This window comes from Periophthalmus magnuspinnatus, chromosome 10, assembly GCF_009829125.3.
Source record: "Periophthalmus magnuspinnatus isolate fPerMag1 chromosome 10, fPerMag1.2.pri, whole genome shotgun sequence".
In the NCBI taxonomy this organism is placed as follows: domain Eukaryota; kingdom Metazoa; phylum Chordata; class Actinopteri; order Gobiiformes; family Gobiidae; genus Periophthalmus; species Periophthalmus magnuspinnatus.
The window spans coordinates 31855763-31883484 of record NC_047135.1 but is presented as its reverse complement, the minus strand read 5'-3'; the positions used below and the strand labels follow the sequence as shown (position 1 = coordinate 31883484).

General features: G+C 40.7%; 1 protein-coding gene across 4 annotated transcripts in view; it reads right to left on the bottom strand.

Annotated features, from left to right (window-relative positions):
• Positions 1–27722, bottom strand: part of fgf13a (fibroblast growth factor 13a) — a 65972-nt gene that overhangs the window by 5929 nt on the left and 32321 nt on the right. For 2 of the 4 annotated variants that reach the window (XM_055224808.1, XM_033973857.2), the window contains exons 3-5: positions 23551–23718; positions 7879–7989; positions 5140–5243 (exon numbers count right to left, since the gene is read on the bottom strand). In XM_055224808.1, the coding sequence (XP_055080783.1) occupies positions 5140–5243; positions 7879–7989; positions 23551–23718 (383 nt within the window). Of the gene's footprint in view, positions 1–5139; positions 5244–7878; positions 7990–8920; positions 9645–23550; positions 23719–27722 lie in introns of those variants that run through there. The other 2 variants (XM_033973858.2, XM_033973859.2) reach the window with 2 other exon arrangements.

Here is a 27722-nt window from a genome sequence, read left to right as displayed (position 1 = left end):
TAGTAATAGTATTAGCAGTAGTGTTAGCATTGTGAAGTGGCAAAATGTAGGTAAATCACTTTTATTTGCACCGAGGTGCTACACCTCACCACCTTTAATACTGGACCTTCTTTGTTAATGTAGTTCTAGCAAAGACAGACAGGTTGTTTTTGTTTAACAACAGAAAACCTCAGCTGTGCCACCTCTTTATACAGTACTATGAACAATATACTAAGTACTATGAACACTATCATTATACAAACAGTATTTAATGTATTTACTGTCTGCCAGCATCAATAACACTGAATAAATGATCCATGTCAAACCACAATCAATTATGATGCTTTTGTGCTGCTTCCTGGGGAGTAATTACTGATCATGTTTACCATTCAGTAGTAGGAGGAGAGACACTCTAATGGAGCTAGCCTCCTCTGTAAAATATATCGGCTGCATTTTCCCAGATGAGCCCAATCAATGCTAAAGGGAAGTTGAAACGACAGCAATTACAACAATGAAATCGGCACTGCTCTACTTTCTTCAATAGCTCAAAACGCTCATGACGCCTAAAAGAGGCTTCAACTCTTCCTAAACTTGATTTGGTCTGTGCTACTTGGGGCAGCTTTTGTTCACTTGCTTGGGACTACATTGCTTTTGAACGGCCTTACAAATCGCAAACACAAATAGACACACCCACATTGTGTTGACAATGGAGCACCCATGCACGTTGGACTAGTTAATGACACAGCCCAGTGGAGGGAGACGCCACAGCGGCAGTTATTTACCGAAGGCTTTGTGAGTGCTAAATGGATAAAAGCCCTGGGAGTGTGACTGGTGCGTCTCTAACTGGAGTGGAGTCAAAGGGCCCAAGACAATGACACACACTTGTTTGTAGCATTTTGGGACAACATTTTGGCTCTACAGTGTATTTGCAAAGGGCTCTGAGCAACATCCAATTAGGTCTGGGACAAAAACTGCGATGTGAAGAATCTAGTGCTTACTTTCAAGTGATGATGGCTTCCAAATAGTTTCATGAGGCTTTTCTGGAACAGGGGGCTTTGTTTTCAAACATGGTGGGCAATCTTACAGCTTCAGGCAAGACCCAGATTTAATTTTTACTCAATCCCAATTCCATTTCGCGTCCATGTACAGTATTTTAAACAATACCAATGCTGAATAAGCAGACATCACTGTGATAAGCTTTTTTCTCATTTAGACATAGCTGCAAAAACTTTATAAAAACTAAGCAAATTATGAAAAATAGTGATAGACTGAAGAAGCTAGGTGAGAGTTTGCACACTGCTGTGGTAGCTAATGGTGCAAGTACAATTGAAGTGAAATATATAGTAAGGAACATGCTGTAACTCGAGTGTTTTACCATCTAGGTGATACTGAATATATTCACACCTTAGTTCTGCCTCGGTCACAGCTTTTCTCATTTTATATCGCCTCCCGCTCCTCAAATCTCAGAACATACAGTACATATAACACCATGTAGTCTGTGTTACCCAACGACATTATGTAACTATAGATATTTATTAAGACAATGACAACTACGAAGCCCGGGAAACACGCTATCGATTCCGGTTGTGGTTCTCAAACTTTTCACACCGAGTCCCATCTAAGTAAAGATTTGGTTTCCAGCACTACTCCGCCACGACGAGTATGCAAATTTATAAGTTTGAAAAGTGAAATGAGTGTGAATTCATCCTCCTCTCCTCACTAAAACCGTTGTCTTTTGAAATGTGACACCACTCATCTCAAATTAGCAAATACTCAACACTTTCTCAAATTCTAACACATCAACTTTGAGGACAAAATGTTCACTTGCTGCCTAAGTGAATCACAACAACAGTGGACTTTGTGCGTAATGCCAAGCTGTAGAAATGAAACTGAGACTACTGCTGAAATGTGAGTGTAAAAAGTTTTAGATAATATATTGCCTTACATGAACACAACACAGTTAGCCCTAATCCCGATAACCAGTGTACAAGCAGACACCTCCCTGCTAATACCAGTCTCTTAAATTAAGCTCTATTCATAGCTTGGTACAAGGCTCTTTTGTCTTTCCATTTGAACAGCTGTTAGCGGCTTGTTGACATTGAACTTTATTGAATTAATCTTGAGGCTTATTTAATATGCTTAATTACAGTGAGCCGAGTAGCCTTCATTAGGATCAGTGAGAGCGACAGACTGCTGGGGAGCCATGTTACATTATTGTGCATGTAATGTGCATTGATGGAGTGTTGTATTTCAATTATGTCTGCACAGTCCCCTCAGGCGAGCTTAGCCATAGGAACCCCCATGGACATGTTGTCAAACAGTGAGTAGTGCTACGAAAATATAATTATATGTAGAACATATACTCAGTTAGCTGGAGCAATTACACTGTCAGGCTTTGTTTTACTGAATTATTGTGCTTGAGAAATACCCCGACTGTTAAATTCTACACAGCAATATTAGATTATTTCTTTTCAACTTATTTATTTCAGACGTTCTAGACATTACGCAGATTATAGAGGGTCAATAGCAGACAGGTTGATATTTGGTGCTTGCTTTAGGAAGGGCATCCAGCGTAAACTACCACTATATGTGTGCTCTGCCGTGAACTTTGCTGACTTCTCCAAGGTACAAGTCAAACAACAGGTATGAAGTGACTTTTTCATAAAACAAGGGTGAGCAAATGGATAATGTGAGTAAAAATGAACTTAATACAACAAAAAACTACCGTATTTTCCGCACTATAAGGCGCATCGGAATATAAGGCGCACCTTCAATGAATGGCCTATTTTAAAACAAATTTCATATATAGGGCGCACCGCATTATAAGGCGCATAGAATATAAACTACTGTAGTAGCTGGGGTTGTGTTACGCATCCACGAGATGGAGCTGCGCTGAAGGGAATGTCAACAAAACAGATAAGTCAGTCAAACTCACAAAACAAGTTAATGCATTCACAATATAGTAACTCTCGAAATAGTGCAACGTAATAACAATAACTCAACGCTGTTCAAACGTTAATGTCCATATTCACAATATCTCCCAGCCTTGTTTAGTTGTAAACACGTGAAAGAAACACGTAAAGCCTCACTTTTTCAGCTCATTCCTCATTCACGAATCCCTCGAGTTCTTCCTCTTCAGTGTCTGAGTTGAACAGTTGGTCGAGCTCATTCAAAGTGCCCGATTCCGTCTCGTCAAAATCGCCATTATCCATGTCGCTGCTGTTGTCTTAACAGTTCAGTGACATTTCCTGCCTTCGTGAAGCTCGGACCACAGTTGAGACTGATATATCAGCCCAGGCATCCGCGATCCATTGGCAGATTGTGGCGTATGTCGCCCGGCGCTGTCTCCCCGTCTCCCCGTTATCCCTATAGCGTCGGATCCTGTCGTCGCAGATAGAGCGCGGTTGCGGACTTTCCAGCAGCGTAACTCCGCGCCCAGTCGTGCTCTCATGTAAATTCAAACGGCGTCTCAAAGCGGAGACATGGGGCTATCTAAATATTTTACCATCATTACGGTAATCTGCCTCTGTTGTCCTGAAGGTGACGAATGAGAGCGCGGTGCTGCGGGGATTTTCCCAGTCATTTATTCGACGCGTAAAAGAAAAAATACGGATGGATGTGTAAAATAGAAGTAGTTGTGTGGAAAAAATGCAGCAAATGCTGATACTTCATTTAACATGATTTTTATGGCTAAAAAATAATAAAAGTCTAGGTCTAGGTGAGCTATACTGGCCCACAGTGTGCTCAGTCCTTAAAGGGTTAATACCGCTATTACTTCGGCGACGCCTCCTGACTACGGGTGTCATAATTGACCAATATTGATCCATATATAAGGCGCATCGGATTATAAGGCGCACTGTGGGTTTTTGAGAAAATTAAAGGCTTTTAGGTGCGCCTTATAGTGCGGAAAATACGGTACAGTACCTTGACTATATGTCAGGGGCGTGAAACTCATTTTCACCGAGGGACACATCAATAAAATGGCGGCTCTCAAAGGGCCAGATATAATTTAAGACAGTATAAATGTAACCAAATGTAACGTAAAATAAATGCAACTAATTTTTAATCTGGTTAATTAATCGTTTTTGTATACTTATTCAAGTTACAAATATTGCATGGATCTGAAAAAGAATGTGTATCTGTGTATCTCGTGATAAACTGATATTTTAAGACAGTCAAACCTTTTAATTGACCTTGTCGTGGCCACATAAAATGACGTGGCGGGCCGCATTTGGCCCACGGACCTTGAATTTGACACATGTGCTATATGTAGTTCTCAGTAAAAAGGGCACTGTTTGTTTTTGTTCAGTTATCTATATACACTGGTAACAGAAGACAGTGAAGTCATGTAGGAGTGGGTGATATGCGCGAAACAAAATCACGATTGAAAAATTGATCACGATTCATGTACACGTCGTATATTTATATTGCCTTGTACAGATAACTAAAGTCGCCCGCTTCTTCTGAAAGTGCACACTTCATTAGAATCGGTTAAATCCAAAAGTCATTCATTGCTGAAGCTGACCAACAGGAGCTGAGGGTGGGGAAAGTGTATTTGTTTAAGCACAGAGCTGTTTTCAAGAGAAATTTTGAGAATTACAATGTAACGAGTTTACCAAAAAAGCCGATTGCCACAGGGATGAGCCCACAATTCTATTTCCATCACTATATCGCTCAGACCCGCTCATCCCTTCACATTACTGTCACTATAATGTCATAAGTATTTTTGTGAGAGGAGCGATTGGATACTCAATTATGTCTCAGACCAAACCTGAACCATTCGTCGCCTCCAGTGATCTGACTGTTATTGTGCGTGTCCTTTGGGTGCGGCTTACAGGCACCGCCACTCAGACGAAAATCAGATTTGCTCACCTAACAAGAATTATTTATAAACCTGCAAATGAATTCAAAGATAAACACAGATTTAGCGCGTCACACCCTTTCCTGTATGTTCGAAATATAACGCTACTGTAAAGCTAAAAGTGTGTGTTATGACAGTACTATTAAACCACCAAGGCAAAAGGATTGTTTCAGGAAGAAGTGAAAAGGTGTGAGATGTAGAGGCAGAAGAAGTATACACTTAAAAGAAAGCAGATGCAAAAAAAAAATAAAAAATTGTATGACCAGCCAGCCAGCACGATACAAAAAGGAAATACTTACTGATGTGTACAAGAATCCTTCACTGTTCATGGCCAAGTAGAGTTTAGTTTGCACTCCCTGAATGGCAACCACCCGCAGCCCCACAGGAATAAGGTTGAACATGGCTGAGGAAACACAAAGAATACGGCATCACAATGAAGTTGAGTTATTCAGAATATGAACGTTTGATGGGCTGTTTCATGCTTAGACACATAAGGACGGTGGGTTACATCTCATAGGATCTGCAGCATGTACGCACTGCTTTTTAAAGGGTACTATTTATGAGGGATTTTTGGACAACACTGATATTGTCTAATTTGTACAGAAGAAAATATACATGTCGAAAAGTAAGGACACATTTTGCCAGTCAGCTTCAGATTCAGAGCCTAAACCTGTTCAAATAACGTCTGATAGTGAGGCAGCTTCAGTCTGCAGAGTGGCTCAAATGTGTCTATGAAATGAAAACTAAAATGAACTATGTTGTTAATGACAAACCATCATTTTAACAGTCGAAATAACCAAACATCAGCATAATATGGGACCTTTATATGACCGCGAACTGTTGCCTAGATACTATATAAAATAAATCATGTTTGATAAGACACAATTTCACCCCAGACAGGAAATATCAGAACAGAAATGTAGCGTTGCCTCTCGGGGGAATGCTAGCTCTAGTAGCACAGGAGCAAACTGGAGTATTCTGAGCATTTTGTGATTATTAGCTTCCAATTCATTGTAGTATTAATTGTTAAAGTAACTATCTGGTTTCATCAGTTGGAGGCAGTGCCAAGGGATGATGCACAGTACTTTTTTGTGTGGACAGCAAAGTTTTGCAACTTTTTGGAACATTGCTCAGTGCTGCAGTGCAGAAGTTTTATGGTCCAGTGCCAAGAAGTTACGGCTGTGACTTACAGCACAACTTTTACACAGCCAGGGACAGTCCAGTGTCATTTCATCTACTGGTTTTCTTGTCTGAATTTAGCCTTTTCTTTCTCCATGATGCTCCCTACACGACTCACGTCCGCATCTGTAGTTCTGTACTTCGTTTCAGCAGGATTACAGGGCTTGGTGGGGATGGCACTTGTGCACAGGGGAAACTCAATTACCATGAGGCTGCTGGGAGCACCTGAGCACCAGAGTGGAGTGGATGACAGGGCAGCCACCCACACCATTCGGGTGCAGGGTGAGGAGGCCCCGGGGACAGCTGCCATGATTGATCCTCCCACCAGTGCACAGGGCCAATTTAAAGTGACAAGGAAACACAAGCTTTTGTGTTTCATTTTAAATATTTTGTTCAGTTGTTTAACCATTTGGAGGAAAGAAATAATGAAATATAGTATGTAATATCTAAATGTTTAGGTATAGGTGATATCTAAATGTTTGATAATATTGCAATTTGTTATACCTATATTGACATTAGTTACTGTATTTAAAAGTGATTGTATAATCTGAGATATTAAAGTTTAGTATGTAGGTGTGTATCCAGTTTTGGTACCTATCTCCTTTCACAGAACATGAGATACTGTGGCTCTCTTCTTTTCACTGACACTTTCTCCTCCTGATACTGCAGCCATAAAAGGGGTCAGGGGTCAGGAGACAGGCAAGAGGCTGCATCCAAAGCTCCTACTGTCTCAACAAGTGTTCACAGCAGTGATGACTGCTGCATATTTTTAAATAGATCGACCTTTGAACTGTCATTAAAGTGAAACAAATCTGCACAGAACCAAAATTTGATCAATCCAAACATGAACTCTAAAAAAAAAAAATGTTATAGGCCTATTTCTAACATGAGACCTTTGATAAAGATGTGGTGAAGTGAAATACTGGTTTAGTCATTATGTAATAACTTGCATTGCAAAGCACTAGAACCACTTTGAGTACTAACAGTATTTATTCCGTTATATGACAGACTTTTAGTTTAGTTTAGCAGAAATTTGGAAAAATCTGATTCAAGCTTTTGCTCTTTTAAATGCACCACAGCAACTACGATCATATCGTTCTCCAGCCCATGTGCATGTGTACGTCTTTGAGTAGGTCCTCTCCTACCATCATAAGACACCAGTATCTCCATGAGGAGCGCTCCGTCACCATGGAGACAAGCGCACTCTAACAACGCTATTTTTGGAGCAGTGCAACAAGATTCATTCTTCCTTCTTTTTCCTGTTTAAACATGGTCTTTAATTTTCTTCATGAGGTGTACTGAGTGATGCAGGGCAGTAGTTATGTAAGAGGTGTCATAGATACAAAGTACAAAGACTTCTGATCCTTATTGCATTTCCTCAGGAGAGTGAAGGAAAACAGAGGCTCTAAATCTGCTTAGTGTTATAAACACAGACCATCAGAGTTCTTTAATGAGTCCTGCCAGTCCATTATCTGTTTAAGTGGACATGGTTTCTGTCTCACACTTCTGCTGGAGCCATATCATTTAGTTACACTCAATCTTTCTTAAAGGTGTTATCTGACCCAAGGTTAAGACCTGGTCTACATAACTCTGAATGTCTTATTTTAATGTAAAACCCTCTTCTGTGGTAAATGGGTTTGGGGAGAAGAAGAAGGTAGATTTAACCTTTATATCTACTTCCACTTAGTCAAGAGTCACTGACACTTGTCCACTTGCCACAATCAGGAAAATGTGATGTTACATGTAAGTGCTGAGCTTTCTGAGATTGCATTGTAGGTGAAGGTAAATCCTGACGTTCTTGTATAAAGTACCTTACACTACAGCCTGCCTGAGCGCAGAGAAGTGTACTCAGTACTCACTGTAACCATTATCCTCCTCCTTGGTTCCATCGATGGTGCCGTCAGCCTGCAGCTGGAGGTGGAAGCCCTGGCGGCTGTACAGCTTTGTCACGATCCCTTTCAGCTGGGGCTCTGTGGAACACACACAAACCCATACTAGATAAGACCTTTGTGGAGGATTTAACATTTTATAGAGCTGGCAGCAAGCTGTCAGGACAGACTTTCACCCTTTAAATCAAAGTTGTCACTGTGACCAGAAAGTTTCAGGTGGTACTTTGATGTAAGACAAAACCTCTGATTAGAAAAGACAAAAACATGGATAACTTTACTTCACTTTTTCCCCTTTAATAGTTTCACCACAGTCTGTACTGGTTTCACTGAATGCATAATTAACGCTCTACTCGAGAAGTCAATATTTTCAATGGTCGTGTTCCTGTCTCGCCTGTCAGTCTGTGTCTGTGTGGGTCTGTGCTAAGTGCTCTCTATTCCCCAGTTATTGTCCCAAGTGGAGTGTCCTTTACTGCGGTTTACCACACCTTTCATCTATCCTTTCATCTCACTTACCTTTCAATACTGCCCTTTCTACTCTCACTAAGGTTACTTGTGCTGTACTGAAGTTGTACGCACAGGGAGGATCACAAAACTCAAAGTTGGTCAACTCAAATAACATTCTAATTAAAAATGAGTCAATACAACTAAAGCCCAAGTGAGAAAAGTTTAGATATCATGGCTTTGATCACAGAAGCATGTGCAAAATGAATGACGTGAATGAGAGTTTCATTTCAAAACAAATGCACTGAAAACCACATGCATTTTAAACTTTAAAATGGAAGAAAGAACATTAACATCTCACAGTGTCACATATGAGCTGAGTAGAGACTTTTACATTATGTCAGGGAGCAAAGCAGCCAAACAAAGTGGTCTCAGTCATTCCTCATAATGAAATACGCACAGTTATAGGTCAAATATGACTGAAATGTCCAAACACAGGCTAAGCCTCTGATCACGACACACAGTGCGCTGATAGTAAGTGGTGCTGTCAAAAGCCCGCAGCGCTACAGACCTGGGCGTCTTCTGCGTCTCTTCTTGGAGCTGAAGAGTTTGACTCGGGAGAAGACACTGAGTTTGCTGGGCTTTTCGCAGCTCCCTTTGGCTTTACTGGGACTACTCACGCAGCGACAGGCGTTGGACTTTTCCCGCTCCCTCGCTTGTCTCTTCTGCCTGATGAGGGAGCTGGCGATAACTGCTGCCATGGCCAGTTTAGCGACAGTGTGGGGACTTGAAAAGTGAGTCTCACCTCGTTAAAATCCAGAGCACTGGATTAAGGAGGGAAATGTGCAGCAAAAAAAGGGTCACGAACTTTTCCCGGTGCGCCTTCTGTAAGCCGCAGCTATGAAAACAGTTTGGAGATCACTCTTAGAATCACCCAAAATCTTAATTGTTTTCTGTCATAAAACCCATCCGAGAAAGAAAAGAGGTCCACTCAAAGATGTTCTCAAAGACTCTCATGTCGCGACATGTCCCATCCTTCTGTCCATGTGCGTCCAAGTGCGCAGAGGTAGAGCTACGCCGCAGCGCACATGGCTGAAGCGCAGAGTGAGAGGAGTTGAGCGCGGCCCCTGGTTGGAAACACCTGTTTGCTGCGCCTCCTTTATCTCTTTACTGCGCACGCATCAGCGCCATTCTGGCTGTATCTGAAGTACAGCCAATCGAGATAATGGTCCGAGCCACTCCATCGTGGAAAGAGGAGACATGAAACTCTCCGGGCAATCCTCCTCCAGCAAGCCGCGCGTAGAGAGAGGAGGGGTGCAGTCAGACATGAAGCAGTCACTGGGCACACCCCTTACACTACACTACTGCTACACACGTGCATGTGTGCAGATCTACTGTACACTTCAGGCTGCTGTGGTCCACAGCACTGATTACTCATTATAAATGAACTCTGCACATTATGATCGTGTTTACAGATGAAATACACGTCTTTTGTTTTCAAATGCTATGAAAACAATCACTAACACGAGGCCTAATGTTTTAGGCCGAGTGTCAGTGTGGGCGTTAATCCTGAGCAGTAACTGTCACTCCATGAAAACACAGACATCCGCTCAATTGTTTCAATTGTGAATTTCCTCTAAATGGAGACATTAGCGCTTTAGCCAATGCTGCCATCTAGAGTCAACATATTGAAATGCAGCATCAAACTAATTACACTTTTACTGACATATTCTCAAAATGAATTTGCAAGTAATACAAGTATGAGTAAATTATGTGAGCTACATCTGTTTACTACAAAGAACATCCAAACAACACAGATGGACTGAGCAAAAACATGATAACCAATAAATCAGACTTATAAATATATAAAAACAAATATTGATACCGGATAATGAGATATAACTTAAAGTAGACTAAAAAGCAAAAAAGCATAGAGCAGTAATTTTAAAAAAGAGGCAGACGGTTTGTTATGTCGTAGGTTGCAAGAAATGTGTTTCAGCACCATGGACAGCTCCATGGCGTTTTTGATGAAAAAGTCCAAAATAGCAAACAAACAATAATATTCTCTATACAAACAGCAACTCTAAATCAAACTTCACTGAAACTGTCTAATTTCTTAAACAGATTATCTTGAAATCAGTGCATTCCACGCGCATTAAAGTCGCCATACCTGACACCGCTTTTCTTAGAGGAAAACTCATCTTTTCCCTGATGAGAGCCCGAGGACACGGCCGATCTTCAAACTGAGCAAAGAGTCGACTTGTCTTACATTTAGACAAAACTTCAAACCGTCCCCAGAACAACAGCAGTGTGAGGAGCGCAGAGATGGGGCAGGCTGCGTCGAGGCGTGGTCATCAACAGGAAGATCGTTACGGGACATTAGCGACATGCCATTATGACTTCTAAAATGCTCATTAAACATTCATTTAGAGGTCTTGTTGATCCGGACAACAAAGAACACGCGCGTTGTGGTCGCCCGAGGAAAAATGGATGGAAATACTCTGCAAAGATTTGACTTCTTTTCCAGGACCAGATATGACTTTGCTCTCATGTTACAAAAATGATGTAAAATGATCCGATAATGCGCGGACTAAACTGGTTACGCGGGGCTCTACTTTCTACAGACATATATTGATATGACATTAACACTGAGGGAAAGAATTTGTATTGCACAGACAGTACAGTGAAAGTCAGAGGGAATATTAACATAACACAAACAGTCTTTATGTAAATATGACAAAAAATATTAGAGAGTTCCGGGACTTATCCTGTGATTTGTCATGTTATTTATAGTTACATTACGAGTTTGGACACACATTACTGAAGTAGTCAACAATCATGGTCCCTGGAAAAAAAATAGACTACTTTTAAGAATATATGTTTTAATAGTAGGCTACAGTAGTACAGTACTTCACAGCTTGTTCACTAGAGGGCGCTCGGAGGCAACAATTAGACGGTCGTTGCCTTGAATGAACCTCTGTTTGGCCCTACATGCATCACAAAATGAGAATTTAAAAGTATTCCAGTTTTATTCCTCTTGGGTATAAGTAAATGTAAGCCTGTATAACAAAGAATCAATAAAATACAGAAATTGATTATATCTATCATGATTACAATGTGAATCTGTATAGGTATTTTATTTTTCACTGTCATCTGTAGCTATGGAAAAATACAGACAAATGTAAGAAACTGTGTCTATTTTGGACTGATATGTGCCATTATATAGCTCAATATTTGAAACCTAGAACTACAGCAGGTTTAAGTTTATAGATTCATCCAGTGTATGATATTACTCCATTTCATTTGTCCTTTATTTAAAGTCATAACAAAAGAAGAGACTTTTTACATTTCTACGCCTCTCTGGAATAAGGGGATTGTTGTTAAGCCAGAAAGATGCTGTTTTCAAGAACCCAAGCACCCACAAGTACAGGGTTCACTCTGCTGTGTCGTACCAATTCTCACCACTAGAGGGAGCCACCTTGTGAAATTAACTATAAAATCAAGGTTACACTTCACCTTGACCTTAAATTTGTAAATATTTTAAAACTATTCAATTAATCATTTCATATTAATAATCTAAAATATCCCCGGCAGCACCTGGGGTTTAATGAATTTCTAAACCCGGAGCGCAAAGTGGGCCCTTAGGCTGCGCAGAGTAAATGAGTGGATAACCTTGCACTGGTGTGAAATAAAGGGCAAAGAATCACACTGTCGGCTTGTGCACTTTGGTTTTCTATACAGTGAACAGTGATCACATGTGTATTGCAAAGGGAGTATCTGGAGTTGAACTTCTGGCGTAGAATGGGGAGATAGGGTGAAAACACATTGATCTCTCCTAAGCTCAAGGGAAGCTCAAAGCTCCTAAGCCTGGAGGCAGTGTCGTGCTTGCTCATTCAGTCAGCGCTGGTACAGTAAATCCATTACACCAGCAGCTTGCAGCATGCTAGGCCACCAGTGCCACAGTGATACCACGCGTTACCATGGAGACTGCACATACGTAAGCAAGTGTGTGTGTGTGTGTGAGGGAGATAGAGACCGAGGGAGAGGGGGGTGGTCATATGAGTGTGGAGAATGGGGGTTGGGTAATACAGAAGAAGAAATCATCAGTCGGTTATGGTTCCAGCAGAGGAGGAGACAGGCGCAGGCCAATGGCAGTGACAGTGCGATGTCCCACCCCTCACAAGCCTGGCCATGAGAGCACCGAGGTAAAGTGATGCTCAATCTGTGCCGTGCCATTAACCAGTTATCAGCAAATGTGTGCGGGATGCAGAAAATGGCTTATGCACCTCAACATTTGCATTAAAAAAGACATTTATGTTTCTGTTATAATATAGGACTCAAAAGGAGGAGATGTATTTGTTCATAAATTGTGTGTAAAATAAAAGAAATAAAGTTACCTACAGCATCAGAAACCACCAAAATATGAAATAATAATGATAATAATGGACAGTTGTTTAGATAACCTCCTTGTCAAAACCTGATCTCCTCAAATCTACTCTCAGAAGCTAAGCAGGGCCGGTACTTGGATGAGAAACTGCTGGGAAAATCAGGTGCCACAGTGGGGCGCTAGTGGCAAAAATTGCCGTCGTCGCTGAGGCAAGACACTTCACCCACATGCTGAGTATGAAAGCGGTGGGTGAGTGGATGTTGGAGATGGTCAGAGGGGCAGCTGTGGCAACAAAAGTAGCGTATCATCATCGAGTGTGGAGTGAATGAGTAATGCACGAAATGGTAAAGCGACTGGAAAAGCGCTATGTAAGTCTAAGCCATTGTTATTGGAAGTAAAATGGAAGTAAAATGTGTCAGAGGAACGCCTGCGTACACATGGGAAATCAAAAATATTGGTAGGTTATTCACACAGGGACGCCAAAGTCATATTTCCAACCAGCGTTTTCCCAGACCAGACTGCATCCAGGGTAAGACACTTTCTGGCAATAGGTCGTCATCCGGCATAAACATTCACCAGTTCACCACAAAACCTGTTTACTATGGACGCCTCGCCAAACTCAAAGCAGCCAAAGGGAAAAGAATCAGTACATCAACACATAAATAGTTATATATCCATGAGACTATTTTCTCTACAGCCATTTTTAAAGTCTTAGAGTAAACAGCTTGTATTTGTTTTGTGTTTTTGTAATTATTTTAACACCTTCAAAGTTTGGGGTATGTTGGCAGTAAACATGCAAAAACAAACAGGATTTTTAGCTGCCAGATACCTTTTCTTCACGGAGTTCTCAGACTAAAAATTGTCCAATTCTGCCCAGAGCAAAAAAGGATAAAATCATAATTTTAAAAAAGCACTCAATTTCTAAAGGAAGCAGCCTGATAATGTCACGCAACAGATGTGGAAAGTGCATTGTAAGTTTGTATGTGTTTATTAGAACAGAAGAATCATTTCGTTCGTCGCCATAGATGTTAAATATAAATGTACATAGCTAACCTGCTAGCTGCCGCGCTCCAAATAGGAAGTGAGCAGGGTTGCACTTCCAGCTCCGCTCAAATTTCCTTGCATTGGAAAACTGCCGCCCTTCTCTTACCCGTCTGTCTGTAACTGCTGCTGTGAGCCTCGTCACTTTGGTCTTAAAACGTCGATATTAACCCGCTCTACATGATCCTGGTATTTTGATATTTTTGCTACTGTGTCCGTAACTCAAAATATGAACATTGACAACAGACAAATCAGGCGTCTTCTTTCCCAGAGGTCCCTAGCTTTAGCAACAGGTCTGATTGACAGTGTTGCTAAGCGCTCTACTACACCAGCGGTTCGGGCGGGAAGAGAAATGTTTGTGGTTTCTCATTCCGCTGTGCAATTGTTGTTTTTTTTTTTCCGTTTAACTTGTACGCTTCCATGATTGTTTTGACACAAATGCACCATGTGTCGCTCTGGTTGGTTAGTAGTAACTGTGGTTTTGGCCAATCCATCCTGAATAATAACAATACAAATCTTGATCTCACTTTGTCTCTTTGAAGTTATTTCTGCTTCATTAAATAGAACATAGTCTGGAAATGGACGTGTATTACATCATAAAAGGACATCTGCTGTTAAAGTCCTCCAGCACTCTGCTTCCAAAATATAGATGCTCAGACTCAAAGTTTATTTTAATACCTCTGTGCTAATTTTAGCCTTTCTCAAAGTCCAGAAATACTGAGCACTAGTGAAGATGTCCTAGATCACTCTCCCAGAATGACACATCAAGTTTGGACTTGGACAGACTGAGATTAAACAGCAGACAGCAGCCGCATGTGCTGTCAGCCTAATGTGGCCATAGAGACTATGAGACAGGATCTTTCTTTTAAGTTTAAATAAAAGCTCTCGTATCTTTTATTAATTGTGCCCTTAAAATAGTAGTGAGATTTTGTTTGTATTTTAATAAATGCATGCACTGATGAGCAGAGTGGTCTGGATGGATGAGGTGTGGGTTTATGGGAAGGCCACATGTTTCCTGCCAAAGACAGGAGATATTATGAACATGTAATGACAATGGATGTGAGAGCACATTTGGGACAGGTGGGAGGAGCTCTGATAGAGAACAGTGTAGTAAAGAATGTAGGCCAACTCACAGCAGCAACAGCACACAGCTATCAAGCCTCCACTGGGCACAATCAGAGATTGTACATAAGCACAATGCACGAACAACGAGCCAATGGCCACTGAATTAACTGTACATTTATTTATACAAATATATGTGCTCTCATTTTCTCCTGGTCTTTGATGATAACAGTGACAGACAGGCCTTTGTTCATTGGCTGCAGTTTTGGCTGGGCTCTGCACAGTTGCAGTTGTCTAATACTGGACGATCATGAGTCCAGCGTGTCGCCCCAAAGGCTTTGACCTCTGAAACACAGTAATTGAACATTACAGTGATTCAATGACAGCACAAAGTCCACTGGAGCTCACAGATGAGGCACTCGAGCCAGCAAACAATAACAAAATATACTTTCAACTTCACATAACTACTACAGAAATGAACGCTGTATATGTCCTCACAAGTGGCTGAACTCAGACTGATCACACCTGCTCCAGACTGTGAAATGGGAATCTGCACTATTGGGTTTACAATAGATGAAAATGTTTTATAAAAAGATGCAAACAGTGCACAGCAGTTTGATTGTGTCCCTGTCCATGTGGTACAGGGCCTTTAACAGAGGATTCCATGTGCTTAGGCTGTAATAAATGCTCCCTGGAGACCGTAGATTAGAAGTAGACTGACGTATGGCACAAGGCTGTTGTGAACATGCTTTATGGTACATCTAAAGGACTGCTGGCCTCTCACTGCTGACCACTCCATCACTCTAAGACCACGGCAAAATGTTCAGCACATGTAAACACCATGTTAACCCTAAACCCAGCAGATTTATCTTTCTGCTGCTGGGTCAGACCGACATCACAACAGTCTACAGACCTGTAATACTGAATAGACATATATATATATATAGACATATTTTTATATATTTCATGGTGATTACAGTGTGATGTAGTCCCATCTGGGACTATGACATCATCACACTGTAGAATCTGAAACCCACCAATACATCCGCTTTAAATTGAGTTGTTACTTAATGGAGCCTGGGAGAGCTGTCAGCACATACGCAGCGTGCCTTGATGACATGTGTGAATCTAATTGTCTCTGCAGTGACTGGATTAGCAGTAAAGGCTGCTTTAAGGAACATGTAGTTCTGACCATATGTTCTATGGACATTCAGTGCAACACGGCTCACAGAGTGGAGGGGTTTACACTACTATTATTATTATTAGTTCATTTTGTGCATGTTAATGAACATACATGATATTTTTGCCTATTCCCATCTGTTGTGCCACATTCATTCACAAACACACTCATTCATAAACCAGTGCACATGGACATTGGTCCATTTCTTGGTATTTAGAAAACTCTCATTTGTGTTGGTGTCTAAAGTAAAACATAAACAGTATATTGTTTGGTGCTTCAGTGCGAGGCTAATGGAGAGCAGCAGAGTGCAGTACATCAAACCCAGTGTGATGGAGCTTGTGGGGGTGTAGGGCACATCACATAGAGCTGCCTTGACTGTGCGGAGGGTAATGAGGCTGGACCACTGACTTTAGTGCACAATCACCATGACAGGGCCAAGGGTTAAGGAAACATCAAGTACTAAGAGATGTTGAAGTATTGTTGCTTTATGAACAACAGCATCAGAAGACATCCATTGTCTTGACACATACATTTGCAGCGTCCTTCACATTTGACCCTGAGAACTGCTGATGAGGACAATGATGTACCATGTAACCAGCTCCACATGTACAGCAGCAGTACTGCAGGGTAAATCATACTGTGTACAACTTTTACATTTCAACCAAAGTATTATCATAGTTCATAGTCTAAATATGATTATTTGCTTCTTATACATTTATATGTTAAAGTTTTCTGCACTCTCCAAGTAACCGTAGCACTGACACACACAAAACACACACACACACACACATACAGAAATGACCCTGGTGGATGTTTGTGGTTTGATTCTTTTTGGGATTATAATGTGTTAATACCTTGCTACAAAAATAACCAACATTGATCAAAAAGTTTAAGCTCACAACATACATTTAGTTTGAACATGAAATGATCCATGAGCGTCTGTATTTTTACTAAACTGTAGTAAAATTCTTCAAAAGCCAGTGGCTATGTGAAGATAAAATGTGGTGTTCATTGTTCTGACTCTAAGGTGCTATAATTATCAACCTGGAAATGTGAGATGGAAAAATAGCCTTATTACTATTTTCAGAAGAAAGCAGAGCTAAAAGTAACCCCATTATGAATAACGCTTGATCCACTCTGTCAGATGAAAAGAACACTTCTGACTCACTGAGAAGCATTTGTGACACGGCTCAGGTTCAGACACAAACACAAAATAGCTACACAGAACTGCACTTACTACTGAAGACTCCAAAGCTAAAATACACTTGAGGAGAACCAGTGTGAAATGTCTATGTAGGCATAAAATATTAAGAAAACAAGTTCAAAGACACTCAATAGGCTTCTTTATCCACGCGTTAGTTTAGTTTATTGGTTTATTTTAGCAGGGACCATGTGCAAACACAATAATCTCATAAAAGAAGAGATGCTTGAATTCAAAGGTGCACTATGTAACTTTTCTGGTGGAGGGTGTGCCACCTGCTTGTTCTGAGGAAATGTTGTTTTGACTGGAATGATTCATTTTAGGGGATTAACCTCATCATTCACCATGGACTTTTGAGAGCAGAGCCAGTTCACAGTAATGACACATGTTTCAAAGGATTATTTTATTGTTCTGTAAATGAATAAATGCAAGAGGGACATGTTTAAGTGGATAAGGCCAGTTCTTTTACGTGTGTATTCTTATCTATAGTTGTTTTTTTTAAGTTTCTAGTGTCTAGTGTTCATTGTTGGGTGTATCTGAGTTGCAAATACTTTGTTACTGTAATTGGATTACAAGTAATTTAGTAGTGTAATGGATTACTGTGAAAATACTTGTAATTAAATATAGTTACTGACAGAATATTAGTTACTTAGTTACCCATAGGCATGAATGCTGCCTCATGGAGACACACATTTCTACAGTGTGATCCCATTTGAGACACTTGAAACAACTCATCTGTTGTTTACCTCTATTTAAATGTCCTTAATAAAACTTAAAAGCACATATTTATACAGTATTGCAAATCCCAAAGTAATGTAAATAAATGACTTTCTTTAGGCTCTTTAGGCTTTCTTTAGACTAGTGTAATATATTAATGGGTAACTAATTAGTTGTTCAAAGTAATTTCCCCAATACTGATCATGTTCCTCTTTTTACTAACACCTTTTAAAGCCTAACTAAGGACAGGGGCTGCATCAGCCTGTGGCAGGTACATGGACATAAGCTGCATATTTGGTGTCAGTGTTTAATAATACTGCCCCAGCAACAATTTAAAAAAAAAAGAGTTACAGTCACCTCATTTATTTTCTGCCAACCTGAGTTCAGTTGACTTCACAGTATTTCCTCTTCTCCATAGTGACATAATGAAAAAAGCTCCGTTGGCCTGATAGCTGCATCCTGTCTGTGTTGCTGAGTGAGCAGTTGGCCCCAATGTAGCGCATAATTAGCTCATCCCTGTGAAAATTCACTCTTGTATGTTCTGCACTTTTCTCATTTAGCCCAGATTAAGCCCTCGCCCTCATTATGCTGTCATTAGTAAATAAAAGAATAACAGGGCCAGTCCATTAGCAACATTAGCCTGGAGGTATATATTGACAGGGGATTTTCCGGGCTTTGTGAACTCGAGGTTAAATACATAGGATGCATTTAGGTGAGCAAGGGCTAGTAATATGATTTCTATGCAAGATACGCTACATTAACTTTCATTTCAAGTCTATTTCAAGGTTGAACGCTAACATGCGTCGCACATAAATTTTAATCCTTTATATTATAGCTTGTAGGTTATGTTTTCCGCACAGCAAATTGTATACCTGCAAATCATAGGCCATAACATAATTCAAATATTCCCCGATAATGACACCCGTCTGATTCAATACTGACACTTACGGCTGCTCTCTCCCAGCACATTACATTCCTACATTACTTATTCATGCAGTCTATGTCTCATTGTATTGACAAACACAGAGGCTTGTTGAATATGTAGATATAGAAAGTACATGAATAAAACATGCTAATATTGTTTCAGCTGAAGTAGTTAAGAGCGCTAAAGTCTGAATGGTGTGTGGTCCATTCTTCTCGTGCTTCTGCCTACACAGCTATGAATGAGTGGGCAGCAGAGGATTTATCTTGTCAATAAAGCTGCAACACAAATGCAAAAGCCCTTCATATTTGGTTACTGTGGTACATCCAAATACGACGCATGCATCACTTTACAATCGATTTCATTCTTACTAGAGACTGAGTTGATATTTGCACGTTTTAGTGAACCGGTTATCGGCCTTAAATCTCCAGTAGAGGTCGGTATTTTATTTAGGTCGACTAGCTGCCTAAATAATATGCATAAAGCTTTAGTTTAACACTTTAAACACTGCACAAAACACGACTACAGCTACAGCTCTCTTAAAGGTTGATAATAAAAAGGGCTGTGGGTGAGTTTATAGTCAAGTTAGATAAAAGAATTGGGGGGAAAATAATCAAAATTTGCCCAAAAATAGCAGCTCAAAAATATCGACAGAGCATTGGCGATGAAAAAAACCCTATCGGTCGATCTCAAATTCTCAGTATAATCAGATCCACGAGGTTATGTTATCCAACTTGTTTCAAATCAATTAATTTCAAGCACTTTATAATGAAAGTAAAAATTTAAAAAGTAAATTTAAAGAGGGGTTTTCATGCTTTTTTGAGCTTTCTACCATGTTACAGCATTGTTCCCTTATCAAAAACATGCCTGAAGAGGTTTTAGATGTCACCCATGCATGTTTGAGTAATTTAGTGATCTCTCCCAAGCCCTATCCAAAGCCTCTTTATGGTTAGCTGTAAAATTTTAGCCTATGAATAATACAAAACTGTACACAACAAGTTCACAAACTCGATGAGATGTGCAGTAGTTTCATTTGCCAATTATAACGTGATGGTGCTGTGAAGGGGGAGTGACTTAGTGCAGAGAGCAAAGGGAGGGGACTCGGAGTGCCAAAACTAAAGTGACTCTTAAACATGTGCATATGTTGTTGTTTTTTATATAGAGCACTTTCAAAACAATAAAAATTCATGATCTGAGTATGTTGAGTGTTAGCTGTTATAGCTCATAGAAATAAAATACCGTCACTTTAAATATTTTACCCAGTTCCAGTACAATCGTTATAATCCAGATACCAGATGTAAGTTTTCTGATGGAGCTATTGTTGCTCTTTTTGTTTCCATGGTGCTGTTACGTATGTCTGGGATGATCCACAGTACGGCATTAAACTTGTCAATCTTCAACAAACACGTGCCTCCACCGGGTCAAGTTACTCACGGTAAGAATGCACGTTTTTCAAGATATTTCTGAGCAGTTTTCTGTGGGACATTCTAGACAACGGATTAAAGACACAAGCAGGTGGCTGTATTTATATATTCTATCTGGGCTTTGTGTATGGTAAGCTAAAAGGGCCAGCGCTATGCCTAAATTTACATGTAATGAAAATGTATGTTGAATTTTGAATCTGCAGCTGCCAGCGTCCCTTTGTTCATACAGACACACATGTACGACACTGTGTGAGGCGATGCGCAGACGTGTACAATACATGTGAATTATGGCTGAAATATTTACACTGGGCTCTCTAAAGCTCACAGTACAAGTACACTACAAGTCTCGTGAGCAGGAATAGAGTGCAGTAATGTAACAGGTGAGTTCTGCAGAGGATACAAGTGCCGCCTGCTGGTGTGGAACAAGACAGTGAGCTAAGGATAAAGGAGTACAGAAGGTCTGACTCACTCCTCTGATGGGATGTCAATCTGCTGTCCGGGGCATGCAAAAGAGGATCTGATCTACCCCCTCACCTGCTCTAGATTTAGTATTTTGGTGGGTTTTATGAATTAACATTAAATCTCCACCTGCGTTTTTCACAAGCTTTATGGAAACCTTCTGAAAAAAAAAGATGATGTTGTGTCTTCAAAAGCCTCCCTGCCTCTTTAAAAACACATGTATATATTGTGATGAATTTTTAGGTAGATGTTTTTAGGTATCTGGACTTAACTTAAGTGTATTTGCAGGAGATACTTTTTACTTTTACTTCACAACATTTGAAAGCACGTATCTATATTTTCTACTCCGCTACTTTTTTAAACTGGACTGAAAAGTAAAAAGTATTTTTCCTATGATTTGAGGAGTTACTTTTACCATATTTGGTGTTTTGACTAAAGTTTCGAGTTCAAGTTTTGACTTTGAGCAAACAAAAATAAGAAAAAATAAGAAAAAATTAAGAAATGTTATCGTATTGCTACTGTTATGTATTATTTTTAATCATAATCACTACACTTAACACTTTAACAAATTAACAATACTTTTACTTACAGTACATTTTAAACAAGTACTTAAATAACTTGATTTTTTTTACAGGATATTTTGACTTTTACTTGAGTAACTTTTTACCTCTGTATCTGTAATTTGACTTAAGTAACAAGTAACTGAGTACTCCACTGACCACCAATCACCTTACACCAGAAGAGAAAAAATGCCAGCACAATTACAAATGTATCTACAGTATGTGTGTATCAGATTTTTAACATATTGCCGTGCTATAAAATTCTACTGGCCTTTATGTGTCAGCAATATACAACACAGCACCTGATTGAACTGTAATCATTAACTCATTTAGAGATGCTGTTGCTATGGTAACAGCTCCTGACACTTCCTTTAACAGCCTGTTTATCTTCATGTGTTGGTCTGACATCTTAACGACATGTAGCACAGTAGTTAGCATGCACTGATAATGCGCAGCTCAGACCGGCTCAAACAGAAGCAGACCCCGATTCCTCTCACAGCTTTACGTATTCAACGAGCGTCTGGGATGTTTAACAGTTTAACGCGCCTAAAACGACGTCGTCCTGAACATCTTGCGTAAGTGTTGTAGTCTCCTTCCTTTGTAAATTCAGTCACGTCCAAGTAAAGCTGCAGTCAAGCTGAATAATACATCTGTACTTGGCTATCCAGACCTCCACCGGCTATGTTTTTTGTTTGTTTTTTTCTTTTTTCTTATTGCTATCTCACACTCTCCGGCGGGGCCCTGTGTTTATGCGGGTATGCAAACACTAACATCCATCAACAGGTCAACTAATCTGAAGAACAACGGAAAGTGTCAAACCGGGAAGAAGCGTCGTATCTGCAGAGAGCTTTGCAGACAAAACGCAATTTCCACATTAGTTGTCTATTGAGGACTGGATGATAAATGTGGTGGGGACAGAGGGGCTAAGTGCTACTCACTGCTGCAGGGGCTTTGTCATTTCATCTTATCCTGACTGTACATAGATTGATAAAACTGCAGAGCGCATGTGGCTGCAAACAGCACAATGGAAGAAAATAAGATTGGGAGAGCAGAATTGGAGCAAAGAAGAAATAAGTATAGAAGCATTGAAGGGGACAGTCGGAGCAAATGATAAAGCTACAGGAACATTCTCAGGAGACAGGGGAGACTCTCGGACACTCTGCGAAGAAACATTGGCGTTTGGGTTTTATTTATGGGGAAAAATATAAGGTGCAGTGAAAATGCATAGTCACTGAACCCAACGACCAAGTTAATCCTGACCAAGGTGACTTATGCTTATAAACACCGGAGGTCTAAAGCTACCAGATCAAACTGCGACTGATTCATCAAGAAATCTCCAAACAAGAGAGAAGCCAAATATTATAAAAGACAAGCAAAATGGGTGGGAGAAGAGACGTTTGAGTGAGTTTGTCAGAAACCAAATCAGGGGGGATTTGGCCAAAAAGATGTAGATGTTTTGAAGTTGCTGTAGCAGAAATCTCACCCATTTTCCCCTGATACTACATGCACATTAAGGGCAGAATGTATAACAAATATCTATGTGTATTTGTACAAGGGTCAAGGAGAAGCACTGAATTTCTGTGCCACAAACGGGAACAACATGCCGTGATAAATTAAGGAGTTAGTTAAGGTTTTATCATAGACTGTATATATAAATGGACATAGTTGACCTGCAAGCTGCCGTGCTCCATCAACTCTGTCTCCAATTCACTTTATATTGAAAAACTGTCACCCCTCTCTCTGTAACTGGTGCTGCCTGGCTCATCATTTTAGTCTTAAAATGTTTAACCCGCTCTACATGACGTCACACTCCTTTAGTCCACTTGTTTATACAGTCTATGGGTTTCATTCAGGGGGAGGGGGAAGCAGCTAGGGTGACCACCTCTAGTAGTAAAAGTGGGTCAAGTTGGGCAATGTGCTGGGACACGGTGAGATGACATGATCAATTTAGGATTATAGATAGAGATGATGTTTAAAAAGTTTAGTAAAGTAGTGGTGAAATACTAGATCACACCATGTACAACCTTGAAAGACAGGACACCTAAAACGTTGGCATCTGTTATCCTTTTATCTACTTAAATTTGACTGTTATACTATTCATGTGGCGCCAGTGAAAAGTTTCTCTAGAAGTGCGACAAGGGACCTAAATGACAGTACAGGACAACCAAAAGAGGGACAGGTGGTCAGCCTAAGTGCGGGTACAGGGCGAGCAGGGAGCAGAGAAAAGAAGGAGGGGTAAGAGACAAACCTTCTGGCGCTGCGCTCTCTTTGAGGACGACTTGCTTCAGTGGGCAGCAGAAGATTTCATGACACTTTGCACGAAACGGGGAGCCCTTACTCCTTATATCCGCTGAATGGATGGAGTCCTGCCGTAACATAATGTACTCCTGGGTACCTGGGGCAGCGTCATCCTGGACTGCAGCGGTGCCATAACAGAACGAACCTGGGGTTAGAAGGCTCACCACGAAAACAAATGAAAGAAAACAACAACAACAACCACAAGAATGCACAATGCACAGCAAATAAAACAACACTTTATAGTTACTACTACAGCTGCAGGCTTCAGCATAAGGAGGAGAGAAACAGAAAAACACAAACACGCTATAAACATCAGCTGCTGTCACCACTGCAAAGGAAAAGTTAGCACACCAAGGGGAAAAAGCTTCAAGTATCATGTGGCAGTAGCAGCAGGTCTTGGGGTGACTATGAAATGACTGCAGAGGTTCAGACTGTGAGGGGAAGCAGGCAGGCAGTTATGCTAATGCTAAAAGTGCATTGTCTTACCACATTCATATCACCTTTAAAACCTTGTAGCTCGTAAGGCAAGCAGATGCAAAAACATGCACATGCCTCTTCTCAGACCCTGTTTGATTCCTGTTATCAATGAGTGTACAATATTCTGTGTGTTGGGCCGATGTCTGTCCTCTGCCCCGGGCACAGGACTCATTTGGCTGCCATAATAAAGCTATTTTTTCCCACATGATGGATTAGCTGTCAATCAGCTCCAAATGTGTCATAATGCCCTCATAATTAAAGTGTGCAGCGCCTCTCAATGAGCTCAAGTGTTTGTTTACTCAACACAAACAGTATTTTTTGTTAGTAACCAGACAGTAACTATGTTTTTCACATATTCTGGTTAACCCTTCAGGATGTATTTAAAAAGCTACAGTGAAAGATTGCATTTAATCAAATCTGTACGGCACGTGACCAGATGACACAAAATCCAATGTAAAAATAATCTACTTTTTCTAGGTATGTGACTAAGTGTGAAAGCTGCCATATTTAACCACTCGATCTCTCAGCATCGTCTTGTCTGCATAACTCCGAACTTGGGCTCTCATTTTCAGTAATAACTGGCCACTATCCATAGTGCGGTGGCATTTAGCTGACAGTAGCCTCCCCAGCGCCTTTGGCCTATAAAACACAGCAACAGCACAGTGAGCAGCAAAAGATAATCAGGGCTCCACACCCGGTGCAATTAATCACTACATGCCTGTGCTCCTATGGGACTTATCAGTATCTGCTCCCCCTGTGTGTGTATGTGTGTGTGGACGGGTTTGTATCGCATTGTGAGGACCAAAAACTGTATAAACACTCACACCACAGGGACCTGTCTCTTTTATGGGGACAAAAATCTGGTGCACATGACGTAGATCAACAGCATGATTCAAAGTTCAAAAATGGGTTGAAGCTTATAAGGATAGGAAAGTAGTTAACCAGGAAAACACACGTTGAGATCGAAGTCTCTTAAAGGGGGGATGAGTTAGGTTAAGGATTGATCAGCCTCCAGGAAATAGTCCCTATAAAGTATGAGAATATGGCATGTGCGTGAGGTGGTCGTGCTTCTTTCCGCTCTCTCCAAAGCCCTCAGACACTGTCCACGTTGACCCAGTCCTGCTCAAACTTTAATGCTGCACCGAAATGACATAGAGAATTCAACTTTCCTCTCCACAACACGACCTCATTCTGGGCTCACGGGCACAGAGGTGGTCACTGTATCCAGCGCTAGACAATTACAGCACGGATAACTCCACTGGGGTTATGTGTTCAGTCAGCGATAGTCTATATCGAAAATGAACCATTATCTGCTCCTTCACTGTAGGACTCTTACTAAAACGAGCATAGCCTGGTCATCCAAGCTTTTCATTATGAGCACAGTCGCTTTATGCAATATTTTCATGTTTTGCAGTAGCTCAACATTTCAGAACGGTCTTGTAGTTACATTTACAGCTATTGAAAATCCAGACAAGACGACTACTTCCATAAAACATCATCTATTCAAGAAAATATAACAACTAAAGCAAATATAGTACTAAGAAGAAAATCCAATCAGTTTATTTAAATATAAACTGCATTTGTTTATGGAAAGATGTCGCGTTTTGCCAATTTGGTCCAGTACGAAATCCATCTGAGTCAGTGTAATGGAGCTTGATAAAAGGCCTGTGTGTCACCCAGTGAGACGAAGCACTCTCTGGAGAACTTCCACAAACGTCCAATTTGGGCCCCGGCTTTATTAATGCTCCCGCTAACTGCCGCCTCATCAGGGGCTATAAAAGTGAGTGACGGCTATGGGAGAATCGAGAGAGGAAGAGGAGGAGGAAGAGGAGGAGGCATCGGCAGCCATCTTTTACTGCCTGTCTCCTTGATTCTCGGCACGGCCCTGATGAAGAGCGGAGAAGTTGAGTGACGGATGTGTGGCGGATGACACAGCAGCGGCAGGGTCTTAGTGCTCACTCCACATCAGAGTGAGCTGTCATTGGGGTTCATAATAGTCTGTGATCTACACTTCTCACTCTGGACCTTCAGTGCACCGCAATGGATGTCCTTGCCCCTCTGCCTGCTATAAATCTCACCACTAAGGAGGCAAAGAGGCTGGAGTAGAGTGGCGGGAGGTGGGTCTCGTTTTGTGTCTTCTATTTAAGGTGCCACGGTGCTCCGGTTTCACAATAACAACATGACCTTTGTGTGCGGAATTTACAGCTACTTCTTCAAAACATACAATTAACCGGTACAACGTCCTTCAATCCAAGGCCAAGAATACAGTATGTGATGTAACCGAAAGCTTTTATGTGACAAAGCATCTTCGCTCCCTTAAACGCCATGTTGGAATAAGGTTCAAGGACGCGAGTAATCAACTGAAACGCTGTCATGGCCTCCCAAAGATTAACGGCATCCGCAATGAACGGAGATGCAATCGGCTCAAGTTATACAGACTAAGGGCTCCGATCCATCAGAGAGGTGGGTCGCATTTATCATGGCGGGACCATCATTGTACTCACGGAATTAAGCTCAGAATTAGGCGCATAGTGGAGTGGGCTGGGAGTCCAAAATAGCATGGCCTCGATGTAGTTTTTACCACAAGCAGAAACTAGCACATGGTCTTCTAAGGATGTCTTTGGAGCAGAGTGCAGGAGTTAAATGGTTTTTGTGGAGCCGTAGAAAGTATAACACAGCTGTTTGTTAAAAAAAAACCCACTAAACTAAACATTTATTTTAATAGATCCTTTTTTTCAGACCAAGGTTTGGTTTTCATACCGGGCTATTTCAGCAGCTCACTAGTGGTCTTCCTCAGATTGTCAGATGTGTATTCCAACTTTTTCCACCGCTAGGAAGACAACGCCAGGACCACTGATGACCAGTCCAAACTGTCAGGTATGAAAATAAACTAAAGCTTGGTCTGACAAAAATAATCTACTAAAATAAATTAACGGAAAACCAAATGAAACAAATTTCACTGTACCAAAACAAAACATCCCTGAAGCCCTGATATACTGCAACTGAAAACCTACGCCGATATGGATTTGTTGTGGTGAACCCAACTACAAAGGAGGAAGTAGTATTTAAAAACCGCTCTTGATTTTTGCTCATAAGGCCTTTCATAGCCACCACGAGCTGACAGGAGTAAACAGGACTGTAGTAAAGCATAGACCTGGGAGAATGTTGTTGGCAGTGGTTCATGTGTAATAGGATCTAGAGTCTTTGGGGAAACAGAGGAGCTTTACAGGGTCAAATCTTATACAAGCAACTGATTAGTACTTTAATAAATACAGTATGCAGTGGTGGGCGAAGTACTCAGTTTTGTTACTTAGTAAAAGTACAGCTGTAAAAATTAATCAAGTAAAAGTAAAATTATTAAAGTACCTGTTTAAAACTGTACTTAAAGAGTAAAAAGTAAAAGCATTTCACATAAGTGTTGTTCAGATGTTAATGTTCACAGAAGCTTGAACTTGAAAACTTTTGTCAAGATGTTACCACTAACATGGTAAAAAAAAAATCATTTGAAGTGCACTTTTTACTTTTCAGTCCAGTTAAAAAATGTAGTGGAGTAGAAAGTACAGATATCTGCTCTAAAATGTAGTGAAGTAAAAAGTATTCAATGTAAAATGTACTTAAGTGCAGTACAAACTTCTAAACATTCTA